General features: G+C 37.4%; 1 protein-coding gene across 7 annotated transcripts in view; it reads right to left on the reverse strand.

The window, feature by feature from the left end:
* LOC134540822 (kazrin) overlaps positions 1-13,803 on the reverse strand; it is a 352,698-nt gene that overhangs the window by 83,842 nt on the left and 255,053 nt on the right. For 6 of the 7 annotated variants that reach the window (XM_063383782.1, XM_063383780.1, XM_063383783.1 and 3 more), the window contains 2 exons: positions 12,103-12,409; positions 6,507-6,596 (listed from right to left, as the gene is read on the reverse strand). In XM_063383782.1, coding sequence (XP_063239852.1) covers positions 6,507-6,596; positions 12,103-12,409 — 397 coding nt within the window. The remainder of the gene's footprint in view (positions 1-6,506; positions 6,597-12,102; positions 12,410-13,803) is intronic. The other variant, XM_063383785.1, reaches the window with a different exon arrangement.

Below are 13,803 nucleotides of genomic sequence, written 5' to 3' on the forward strand. Positions count from 1 at the left end.
GTAAATCATCTGGTATTTAATGTCAACATGTGTTAAATGTATTCTTGTACTTAATATTGTCTTGAATTTGAGTTTTTATTACATTTGTAGTTGTTTAACAATCTACATCTTACTTATATCTTATATGTTAGTCTTATAATATACAATGTCATCTTATTAAGGTAATTTTATTATGTATTTAATTCAGATTTATTTCTTGATCTTAGTTAATTCTATATGTCTAACTTATTTTATATTTTTATCTAATTTTTAGTTCAACTTATTTTTAGGGTAAGGTGTGATGGTCTTATGTTCAAATTAATTAATAATGTGATTTTAGAAATGGAATCAAAATTTTAAACTTTGATTTTGTTTCTAGTTAGAAATGAAAGAATTAAAAAGTGAAACTAACCCATCATTATTTTTTATTACGGTTATGCACAGACGCTTAAGCCGAGCTTAGACACTACGCAAGAAATCCAAGATGCACAATGTTCAGTAATCATATTTTAGAGTACTGGTTTAGGCACAACCCCCCCCCCCCCCCCCCTCCAATACAAGATCAATAATATTGCACAATCGTTAATAACTGCACAACATTATTGACTGTGTTTTTGAAGATTGCACAGTGATTGAACAAAAGTTTGAGCGAGCTTAAATTTTATTGCGAAATAGTTGTTAATTGTATCGTGTTTAGGGTATATTGCGCAATGTATTTAGTCTACTGTTCGGAGCAGTCTTGTACACTATAGCTGATGCTAAATCTTGATCAGACATGTGGCTCCCGGAAATTCTGATGCAAATGGTTCGCGAATTTTACTGACTAAATATGATTGTTCTGTGTGTACGTAGGGTCGATTCGAATAAAATTGTGCAATAACATTATTGCCCAAGTATATTGCAGGTGTATCGGACACGTTATAAACTACGCAGAATGCAATAACCCAAAGCAAGTATTGTTCAATTTTCAACTTTCTTGTGTTTTGGCTTGCGTTTTCGACAGCCATGTTTTAAGAGAAGTGTTCTGAAACTTTTAAAGTCGCAGGCGTTTCGTGCACAGAAGCCCATAATGTTCTTTATGTTTACACTTTTTTAAACTTTTAAATAGTGTAGAAAATAACCGTTTGAAAACAAATTATTTATCATTTCTTTTGTTTTCACAATAAATATGAATTATTAATAGAAGCATGAGGTTAGAAATATGTTTTCTATAGTTTAAATATTTTAAGTTATAGGATTGGTGACGTACCGCAACTCGCGCGCATCATAAACGACTGTGATTCTCTTGCGTTGGTTGCGTGTTGCGCTGTTGCATTGCTGCGTTCCTTGCTAGTTTATAAAACCAGCATTACAGCAACGGGACGTCCAAGGTTATAGTGGGCTCTGAACTGACGTCGTCCCGCAGAGCCCGATATGCCACCACCCCTCCTCACCGCTATCCTCCTGGCATTTGGACTCCCCGCCGGCGACATCCTATGTGTGCGTGTGAGCGCGCTTTCACAAAAGGGCGCGGTTGAGCCAGTGCTATACACAGTAATAAATATTGCAAGGTTTTTCTTAAACGATAAAGTGTTCATGTCCTTTCAGGTCTCATGAGTAATCAGACTTTATTATATTTTAAGTTGCCACTTAACAGCGATGGACCCGGACTACCGAAGGCATTCTTACATTTTATTAACTTTTTTTTACGTAAATTGTTAAAGCGTTTTTTAAACATGAATTAATTGGATTATAGTTTTAAAGGGAAATATCCTGTTTTCAATAGATTGTAGCATTGCAAAATGGGTCATAAGAATATTAAGAATAAGTTTGAAGTGAAGGATATTTTTTTTGTTGATATAGAGAAAAGTTCAGATATGTTAAAAATTGTTATTAATTACTCTTTTTAAATTTCATGTAAAGTCTTAAAATACTTATTTTCCCGAGATATTTAATTATTAATTTGTGGGTGAACTCCAGCTCATAACTAATTTTGATATATGATTTCATTAATTGTTTTATTTAAGGCAATGGAGAATATAATTTTACAGGACATAATTTTTAAACTAAAATTTTGAATGTGAATTTCAACTTCAATTGCTAAAATTTGAATATTATATTTAAATTAGTTGGGTAAATTTTGAATTCTATTGAGATTATAGTGGAATAATTCGAGAACAGTCTGGAAAGCCCAGAAGGAAGAGCGGACAGGCGCGACATACTGGCGCCAGCAAGTTATTTTCCTCGTTGTAAATGCGTTGTTGGGGATTTACGCGTCACGTGGACGCATAGCTTTCGCGACAGTCTGGAAGGTTCTCTGGAGGCTACCACTAGCCAACCAATCAGGGCGAGTCCTGGCGTGGTGTGATGCGCTCGGCCGAAATTCCTTATTTGGGCATGTTGATGAATGCTGTACTGTGATTGGTCGGTTGGCCCACGGGGTTGCTTCCCTTGTCTTCACCTATACAAGGGAGGTAATCTCGTCTACCAACACAGTTGTCGCTCGATTGTCGTCCAGTCCGGTCGCGTCGTCGGCAACTCGCACAATATTATGGAGTTGCACTAAGGGAAAATTTCACGCCTAGGGGCTGGGACCAGGCCGTAAATTTTAACCTAAAGATTTTTTCGGAATAATGTAACTAGAAATTTAGGCCCTAGGCGTCGGCAACGGCCCAACTCCGCGCGACTTCGGTCAGTGCGCGACCGTACCTTGAGTTACATCGCTAACCAAGGGACAGTAATAAATTCTATTTTTTTGTGAGCGACAAGACTCAACGACCATCAACAGAAAAATGTCTGGTATGGTATGTATTTGGACCTCATCCTATCAAAATTCAAGGACTTCGAAAAAATTTGTAGAACAAAAACTGTGCAAGTAACAAAGCTTTAGAACTAAATTTGTCTGAATTGTGTTGTCATGTAACTGAAAAAACTATCGTTTCTTTGGTTTGAAACGAAATAAACAAAAAGTAATGCAATAAACTCTTTCATTTCCAATTTAAAACATATTTTGATGTAACTAAAAATTATCTGAATCGACCATCGTAATCATAAATTCTTAAAGAACATTGTTTGTATTGTTACATTTCTATGTGTTAGCCGGGCCGCATGGAATGTAACAAGATGCACATCAGCTGAACGACTTGGGTTTGCCTAACGGTACTTTCAGTTCTGCGCCGCCGCACTGACGAAAAACGCCGTAAGAGCCCACATGAGAAGTTATTGTAGCGTGCCCGATGCTGAGAGCGGGCCAGGTTCCGGTATTCAAGGAAGGGAAACGAGTCACGTCCCCACAAGGGGGCGACATCATGCCTCGAGAGTATAGAGTCTCCGCTGAGTCCGTGCCCCCTCGACACGGTGGCGCCCGACTAACCTAATCAAGACTCACGCTAACGAACCTCCCCCCCCCCCCCCCCCACACACACACACACACACACATCAGAACCACCTGAATCCCGACTCGGCGCTCACAAAACTATGAGTCACGTCGGGGACGTCGGAGGTCGAACCCACGACCCTCGCCACATGAGCGTGACACGTCAGCGATCGTTGCCTCACATGTTGTAAATACACATGTTTACTACTAGGCTTCTGCGAATGCTCTTTTTTTTTATTTTAATCAAATTTTTAATTGATAGGGGGCAAGATTATATGGTGAAATGCAATAAAACCAAAATAACGCCGAAAAGCATGTCAGAACACCATGAAGCACTGAAATGCAACTATCATCATGAAATTAATCAGCATTTTTAATCAAGACTTAACTCAAATAACGAAAATTTAATATTAATATATCAAATTAAATGAACGTAGTTTATTCGGCATGAAGTGTTTACAAAAATGTAAGTACGTACATACTGAGTAGATTATAAAAATTTATTTACTCTTTTATGATCTTACTGTTACTCACTTTTACATTATGACGTTGGGTACATTTTTCTAAAATATTCTTGCAGATCAATTTTATTGTTCCGAGTGCATCATCTATCAGTCAAAATGACTCTGTTGTGTGAAATAAGTATCATAAAACATTTGTGTGTCATGTGTTCTACAATATGCTATGTTTATGAATAAACAGAATAAATAAAAACAATAACACTGATAAAAAATGAAATTTGCCTAAAAATAAAACCGTAAAATCTTGTCTCTAAGAATCAAATATCACAGTATTCACAAACACCTAATATTTTTTCCAAATTTCAGCATACAGTGAAATTTTTTTTCACACTTCATAGGAGTCCAAGAAAAATTGAAAAATTGATTCAAATTACAGTAAAATAAAATAATATACACGGAACCTTTACAAAGATGTGTAAAAAAAAAAATTAAAAAAAATTGCAATGCATTTTCTTAAAACCAGTAAAATTTAAGTTTGAAAGCTGTTTTATTGACCTGTTTAAGTACATAAAATAGATTATCATTGATAATTCTAAATCACTGGCATTGATTATATGTTGAATATAAAACAATGTGTGAATAATGTTGCAATGCAACAATACAAATCTAAATTTCTCAATAAATCATCTTAACATATATGTTTTTTTTAAATTAAAAAAATCTGTCTGACATAGTGTAGGCCTATCAGTTAGTAACAAATAATTTGAAGGAAAAAAAAATCAATTTGAAATGTAGAATCTATTAATATTGAATATCAAATTATTCACAAACATCAAATATTTTTTGGGTACTCGCGCTGAACCCTATTTACTACATCTACTCCAGATTTTCAGACATCGTAAAATACAGCAACAAGAACTACACACCAAAACTGTTATTTACACAGATGCTACACACTTGTGGATTGTACTGGTGAGTGTAGGAACCTCTCCTAGTGGCGTGTTCAGAAATCATCTCCGGACGTATGTGTCAACTGTCCGTCAGTAGTCTGACACACAGACTAAAAGATGCGTATGAGGCCAACATAGGCTTAATGATTTGCCAAAAGAACCATCAACTTCAGCTGATATAAACATTACCATTTGGGTTAATTTACTAATATTACACTAACAGAGACACATATTTCTGTTTAAATTTTTAAAATGTAAAGTAGTAATTAAACTTGAATTTATGACATAAAATCAAAATGTTACACTAGATTTTATAACCTCAAAAACAAAACCAACTGCCATTTTCCATGACACACAAATTTGCACCGTGTACATGCATATTTAGTCTTCGGTCTAATGTACGGGAATGTAGTTTGAGTTTGTTTTCGCAAGCACTTTCTGACAACTTCACTCGAGTGTTTGTGTAAGATAATAGACTAGCCTTACTATCAGAGTTCCCCAGGTTATAATTTCAATACTACTAACATTTTCTCCTTTTACACTGGAATTAAAATTTGTTCACGTATTTATATACCAAACAAAACCAGTCAAATGTTACATCACCTTACGCATGAATTTTGAACAGAAACTTTAAATAGTTTGTGTAATCTTTGGTGCCTAAAACAATATAAAAATGTAGCTTGCTATACTACTAAGGTGTATTTAACATAAATAAACATTTCTTAGGGATAGTTTTTCCTAACTCTTTAGTAAAGACTACTATGATCACAATTCTGATACTTTTAAAGTTATCTCTTCTTACAATGGACTCAGGATTGGTTTTTAAGTTTATTCATAGTAGATGAACATAATTTTTAGTAATAATGCCTTCTTTATTTATGTACGTAACAGCAAAACACATTTCCTTAAGGTCATGGAGAGTTAGTTTTTACAATAACACATAACTTATTATTAAAAGGCCATTGTAAAACAAACAGAATATTATATTCACTGATGTATGATATGATATGCTGTGAAAAATCTTCAGACCAATATTATTGCATAATGTACATTAGTGGACTAACTTCAGATGTATTTATATTTTAGTTGTGTTTGATATGCTCTTTTATTCGAAGTCACGTAACACATTGATATTCAAAGTTGTGGTACATTTTTAAAGCCACCTTACAACTTTTGTCATCTTAAAATTCTGGTTGCGTTATATATTTCCGGATGTCCTATACTCTAGGTCGTCTTATATTCCAAGTCGTCTTTAACGCAATACAATGTCCCTTATTATTGAAGATGGTCGTCAAACTTAAAAAAAAAAAAAAGAAGAAGAAAAAACATGGTGCTTAATTTTTTATAGTTAAAATGCTGGGTTTACAATTCTGAATCTTTAACTCTGGTCCCTAATGGAACAGAAGTTAGCATCGACCCATCAAACGAAACTTTTTTTTTTAATAAGAGAAAATTATTTTAAACTTTGTATACAAAAAAATGTGTGCATAAAGAGAACTATATTATGGTTTCTCAAAATTTTAAAGTTTTTATAAATGTGTTCATGTGTGTCTTTGCTGGTAAAGTTCTGTTGAATACTTGGGGTATATTTCTTAGTAATGTTCTTTCAATATCAGACTAGGCTAGGCATTCTGCTGAGAGCGGAAACCCGCCATCGGCGAACCAGACGAGGCTTCATTCACGGACGGAGAGTGACGCGTTCCCCCGGGGAGAGTGTTTCCAAACACGCCGCCAGGGAGAGGCTGCAAAGGCTCGACTTACGTTGGTACGCGTGAGGAGCCGCTATCGACGAGACTACAGATATCGCGTCCATGTCTGCATTGTTCCCCTCCACTGCGATTGTCGACGTGCCTGCCAATAGAGAAACCCCCAGAGTGTGGGATCTGGCCGCGACTGTCACGCCCACCACGGCGTGGCAAAAAAAAAAAAAAAAATGGTTGTCTGTAAAGTCGGTTTATGGACGATAGTTTAACGTGACAACGTCATAACAAAACATTGATGAAATGATTGCATACTTTTATTAATAAAATTGAATCATTTTTATTGAATTATCGCTATCTTGTATGGATACAAAGAAGGAGTGAAATGAAATCTACCATTTAATTGATAAATTTACTTTAATTTGCACTCATTAATTCAAATATGTTTATTGCTTTAACGAAGAGATTATTTTAACTATAACTTTTATACATGTTTGCTATTTAACTTCTTCCAATCTGTGTTATTGTGTTAAGAATAGGACGATGATAGGAAAAGTAGGAAACGAATGAGAGTGTTTCAAGTTTAATGTGCCTCGAAAAAGTCAAATCGATGGTTGTTCCAATCGACTGGAAGAGAGACAGATGCGACGCAAGCGTACAATGAGCGTAACGGGACACAGCGTAATGGGACAATGTACGTAACGGGACACTTTTTCGTGCGTGCAGCCGGCGTTCATCGATTTATTAGACGTTGTCACGTCAAAAAAAAAAAAAAAAACAATTACTCAACACAGACAAGTTTTTTTTCACACCCAGGCATTGTCAATTTTGCATTGTCAACCAAATACATTCTGAACCCAATGTTCATACGTTTCACCTACTCAAATGCTTAATCTAGAGTTTCACAACAGTAACAACAAATTTCTCATCCGTATTCTTATAAACAGAAAACATGTTTTGCGAACACAATTACAAATAAAATAATTTAAAATTATGATTTTGTAGTTATTATCAACAGCAAATGTAATGTTAGAATGTAAGCTATACATATAAATAAAAACAGAAAGAGTTGTTAAAAAAAAACTTGGTTAAAGAATGTAGAGCGTAATAAAAGCTGCAAAGTTAATAATTGTGGACAATACATATTCAAAAACAAAATACAGTATGATTTAATGTGTTCACATCCATACCACATCATTATGTGTTCCCTCATTACACAAAACAAATCCAAAGGGCAAGTAGGCAAATGGTGGAGTCATATGGTCCATACCATCACCCTTCTGCTATTATTTGTATGTGTTTCATTATAATTAAATTTTAGTGGCATGTTTGTTTCAGTAATGGAAAATTGCACATTAATATGAATGTTCGAAATATGTATTATCTAAACGTAGTTTTTTCTTTGTGTTTCCTCCTGCTTATAAAAAAATTCAAAATTAAGACTCTCAAAGAAAAAAATTAGAGTGTATATTCTCCAAGCACTTTAAAAGTGAAACTTTAACTTTAATAAACTATGTACTTGAATTATGAAAAAAATTAAATATTTAATTTGGATGTAAAAACTAAACAATAATATATAAACTTGCTAACACTACTGGAAATTACTATATAAATATTGACAATCATAATTGTTAATAGTTATAATTTTAAAGCGAAAACTCATTTTGTTTCCAGCGTAATGATGCTTGTCTGAGTGTGAAGAGTGCGGCACTCAATATTCTCCCATCTTCTCTTTGTCACTGAGTGCTCCAGTTCTGAACGCTGTACTGTTCGTTACGCTCTGATGAGTCATTGCCTTGACTTACCCTACCACTGTTGAGAAGTTTCACAGAAGAAAATAAACTGAATGAGTCTTCTAATACTCGCAAGTGATGCTTAACATCTAACCTCGGTAACGAGCAAATTCATGCGTTCTCATGTTGCAAATACACATATGTATTACAAAACTCAAAAAAAAAAAAATAAATAAATTTAAAGTAGAATCCTTAAAATAATGCAAAGCACGATAAATATATGCAAATTGTGTTTTCAACTACAATTTCCGGACGAGAATCTCACATAATTTCCGCACCTGCCGCTAGCATTCGCTACCGGAGCAGCTTCGTCAACTATCGAATAATTCCATTTGCAGAGCGAAATTTTAAACTGTGTAATGAAACAGCTCCGATAACAGTGAAATATACTTAAAAAAAAAATACTAAACCCCGTTTTCGAACTTGATTTTCGACAAGTACTGTTCATCTTGATAAAATTCATTACACAGTTAATACTAGGCATAAAGTTTCCCTTTGGCTTTGTGAACTTCGGTCCAATAGAGGAAGAGACGGCAGGGGAGAGGTAGACATGATGCAGCAAACTTGCACACTCGCATACTTTAACTTTCACATACTTGCATACTTGCACTCTCACATACATAGTATAGTATAGTATAGTAGTTTTATTGTCCAAGTCGACTACAAAAATATACAATTATATTGTACAAGTAGTATAGGACTCGTGAAGAATATTAAACATTATAAATACACATTTAAGTACAATCATATACACATAAACAAAAATAATAGTAAAAATGCACACTTTCATACTCTATAACACTTTCATACTTTCATACTTTCATACTTGTACATGTGCATTCTTGCACACTTTCATACTTTACAATTTAAGACTTGCATACTTGATTACTTCACACTTGCAATCTTGCATACTTTCACACTCGCATACTTGGGCAATAATAGCATAATTTAGTGCTCACATGATTACAAATGGTTTTTTTTTATCTGCCACCTCAGCCAAAGAGAATATTGTTTCCGATACCTAATAATATAATCAGGGTGTCCACAAGGAATTAATATTTTGTACCAATTTAGGCGAGAAAAAAGTACTAGATTTGAAAAAAAATGTACTAAATTATAATTTGTTATGATCTTAACAATTTAGGAAGTTATCATGACATTGCAACGCTCTAGCTTAAATATCTCACCACACACACACATACATTCCATAGTTTTTAAAAATAATTACGCTTAATAATAAAACATATTGGAGTTAGGTAGGTACTGTAATATTATTATATTAAAGAAAAAAAGTACTAGATCTGACCGTAAATATACTAGACCACTATAAAAACTTATGAAAGTACTAGATCTAGTACGAAAGTACAAACTGTGGACACCCTGAATATAATAAGGAAGAAGTTTCACTTCTGCCGCACGTGGCCTCTATGCACACATTTTTTTCCCCCTTAGTATTGACTTATTCTAAATGTAGGCCTACTGGGACGGGAGAGATCTGGGCGAGATAAGACTGTTAGTGCATCTCAGGCCGAAGCCTAGATGCATAATCACACAGGGTTTCGTCCATGCCGAAAGGGTAGCTGCATCATGATCTCAGTGGGAATCGGCCAACCATGGCAGCGATTGAAGCCATTTTTCTTTTGTGCTATGTGGCTTAAAGCTTGTGCCAATGGCCATAGGTCAATTTCTCCTTATTCGAATCTGTTTATCATATTATTATCAATGAAACATCTGCATCCAAGTTTACGTCCATCCCTTAACCGGGTCTGAAACCCAGAGTCCTTCGCACCTCACACCTTAAGCCGGTGTGCATCCAACTACACTACGGAGGTCGGCAAATTGAAGCCACAACTAACTCCCCTATCTTAAAAAACCAGATTACAACTGATTTAAGATGGGCCCAGGTAGAAAAGGGTCTCCACACAAAATGATATCAAATTTCCCTGAAATTTTCATGACTTTCCATGGTCAAAATTAAATTACAAATTTCTAGTAAACTGTTTACCTATTTTCAATTTTCTGACAGCTGTACTAATAGTTGAAAACGGAATTTTGCAGTTGCCATTTTATAGTGTGTATGACAATGCACTAAAACACAATCGGAAAAAAAAATATGCTTTTATAGTTTGAGTGATAGCCAGGAATGTAAGCAGAATTTCTTTTTGGGTTTAATTAGGGGGTGGTGGTAGTAAAGGACCACTTGCAAATTCTTTACTTTTGTAGGTGGGCATCATAAACTTTTATATATTTATTTTAGGATTTTGTTGGGGGGAGGGTTATCCCCCCCTTCATTCTGTATAGCCACTGGTGAATGGCAGACTGGAGCATGACATGTCTGCCTTAAATTATTATGACTGGGGAATTCAAATGACGCATCCTGAGTTTCAAGTATATTCCCTGACTTTCCCTGGCAAATACACAATGTCCACACATATGTTTAGAAAACTTTCCACAACTTTCTATGACCAAAATTACCAATTTTCCTGGCAAATTTTTAAAAATAATGTACCTCTTTTGCAATTTTTTATTTTAAAGAAGTAAAGATGATCCTGCCTTCATCATACCTTTAGCTGTACTAGTTTAATTAGAACCTCTCATACGTCGTTTTACAGAATGTATGGCTGTGCACTTAAAAAAACCATCTGGAAAAAAAATATGTTCAAAGTGTGGGTGATAGCATACCGGTGCATGACATTTCACACTTAAAATTACGATCACTGAGGAATTTCCACGACTTTCCCAGATTTAAAGTGAATTCCTCGACTTCCCCTGACTCGAGAGGGGTAAACAGTGGGACAGTGGCGGATCCAGAGGTTCACCTCGGAGGGGGGCACTCTAGGATTTCAGAACAGCCAGAGAAAAAAATGTCTTATAATTACTAAATTTTTATTTAATCTACTTGCACTACCAGGGATGCAACAACAGGAAGGGGGGGGCAAGGGTATTTTGCCCCCCCCCCCCCCCTCTGAAACCTTGAAGTGGGGGCTTAAACAGCAACATTTTCCACCTTGAAATACAAATTTTCCTGGGGGAGGACATCCCCCCACCCCTGCTTCAACAGAGGGGATTGATGATTCTTTATAAAAAGGTATATTGCTCCCCCTTTGGAAATGTAGTTGTTGCGCCCCTGCACACTACACATAACATCCAACCACCAGATTGTATGATTATACAAGAAATTCATTAATTATATTAAAATTTTTTATTGGTTTCAGAAACAATAATTTTGTCGGCAATATTAATGTAGCAGACAACTGGTTTTTCGGGGGGGGGGGGGGGGGGGGAGTGCACTTGCCCCTGGTGCCCCTTCCCCCCCTTGGATCCGCCACTGCAATGGACACTAGTCGATAGTCTATGGAGGAGGGGAGGAGGAGGAGGAGAGAAAAGTTAATTGCCTCCACGAGGGGGCGCCACGAGATTTTATTTATTTTTATTTTCCCTAACCTAACTTAAAACCAGGGGCGACTACAGGGGGGGGGGAAGGGTATTTTGCACCCCCCCCCCTCTGAAACCTTGATGTGGGGGCAAACGGGGGCATAGAAAGTTCTGTGTAATCAATTTTTAGATAATAAAACTGCTTAAATAGCTTCATTTTCCACCTTGAAATACAAATTTTCCCGGGGGAGGACCCCTATCCCCCCACACCACCCGCTTCAATAGGGGGGGATAGATGATTCATAATAAAAAAAGGTATATTGCCCCCCCCCCCCCCCCCTTCGGAAATTTAGTTGTTGCGCCCCTGCTTAAAACTAAGTGTACATGGGAGGGGTCCGGTTTTTCGGGGGGGGGGGGGGGGGGGGAGGGCACTGGCCCCTAATGCCCCCCCTCCCCTTGGATCCGCCGCTGCAGCGGTGGGATACGCACCGTCAGTGGTGGAGTCGGAGAGGTTGCCGCCCCCCGACGTGGCGCCCCCGGACTCGCGGTCGGAGCTGCCCCGGACCCCGGAGTCGGCGCTGCAGGACCCCCGGTCCCCCGGCTGCAGCCCGCCCCCGCCCCCGCCGCCGCCGCCGCCACCGAGCAGCAGGTGGTGGCCCGGGGGCAGGCCCGCGGCGGCCGTGGGCGTGGTCAGCCCGCCCGACGAGCCGTTCACCCGGGACACCGAGATAGACATGGAGGCGAGGCTCTCCTGGTCCGAGAGGCAGCCCCCGCCGCTCGCCAGCTGCCGGCGCGCCTGCGGCCGGAACCACAACCAGTCCGTCGAGGCCGATCATATAGAGTTGTAAAAGTTACGGAAAAAAAAAAGCGTACCCGTATTTGTATTCGTTACTATAAAGGCCGGGTTTATAGAAAACGCAAGAACGCAGGACGCGACAACCGCAAGAAAATCACAGTCGTTTATAAAAAAAAAACGCAAGGACGCCGGCCATCGCCAACGTCAAAAAATAAAATTTTCAGGAATAAGTCATGATTATTTTTAAAATCTTTGTTGTACTTATCGTACAGGCAGGGAAATTTTTTTCGATAAGCTGAACAAGAAATTCATCAGCTTCCTCCATTGCGCTGCATTCACTAGAAGAATGCCAGCCCAAAACATAAATAAAGAAACACAAGCGTAACGAATTATTACAATCGCAGAGCCTTCTATATGCATTACATGACAGTTTCAGTTTCCACATACTAAAGCAACCAGTATAGAAGGCCGAAACGCAAGGAGAAAACGCAAGAAGTAGAAAGTGGAACTTCTGCGCTGCGTTCTTGCGTTCTTGCGTGTCTTGCGTTTTTTTATAAACGTGCTGGTAGAAGAGTTAAGGTTGGACTTTTACCGTAGTTGCGTTTCTTGCGTTTCTGCGTTCTTGCGTTTTCTATAAACCCGGCCTAACATGTCCTTATTTATTCTGTGATGCTATGTTATGTTGCAGCAACGAATCGAGTCGTATTGCGTACGCGTACAGTATGACGTCGCGTAAATAATAATAAATAGAATATAAACAATTAACAATGGTTGATAATTAACAGTTTTTGTTAACCAAGAAACAATTAAATCTCATTAGAGCGGCTTTATTATATTAACTATTTTAAGACAAGAACAAAAAAACGTGAAAATACGCGATAATAAAAAACAAAAACATACATATTTCTAATTTGTAAAAAATACTTACATACGTTGTTTCTGTTCCAATCTCAAGCTTTGTCTACACACACAATACCTTTCATAAACAGTAAAAAACTTGGACGACGAATTTCCAAATTATACTTTACTTAATAAACAAACATCGTTCTTTGTAACGTAAATTCATCGAATATGCGCGCGCATGCGTAAAACATACGAAAAATGCGAGTAACGAAATGCAGCCGTGTGTAATGTTTCGTTACTCGTTACTAGATGGCGCACCCGTTACTCAGTACGGAATACATACGGTTTGCTACTAGTGATGGGCAGAACGGTTCTTTTGACCGAACCGGTACTTTCGGATCAGTTCCGAGAAAGAATCGTTCAGAACGATTCGTTCATCTCGGTCATTTCGTTCTTTTCTGTGAATAGGATCTGGCTCTTTTATCAGGTGTCGTAACTCGTTCATCCTTTAGAGTATTGGCTACGTGTTTGCTTCCAGCCTCCCCTCGTTA

The sequence above is a fragment of the Bacillus rossius genome, chromosome 17, assembly GCF_032445375.1.
Source record: "Bacillus rossius redtenbacheri isolate Brsri chromosome 17, Brsri_v3, whole genome shotgun sequence".
NCBI classification, from domain to species: Eukaryota; Metazoa; Arthropoda; class Insecta; order Phasmatodea; family Bacillidae; genus Bacillus; species Bacillus rossius.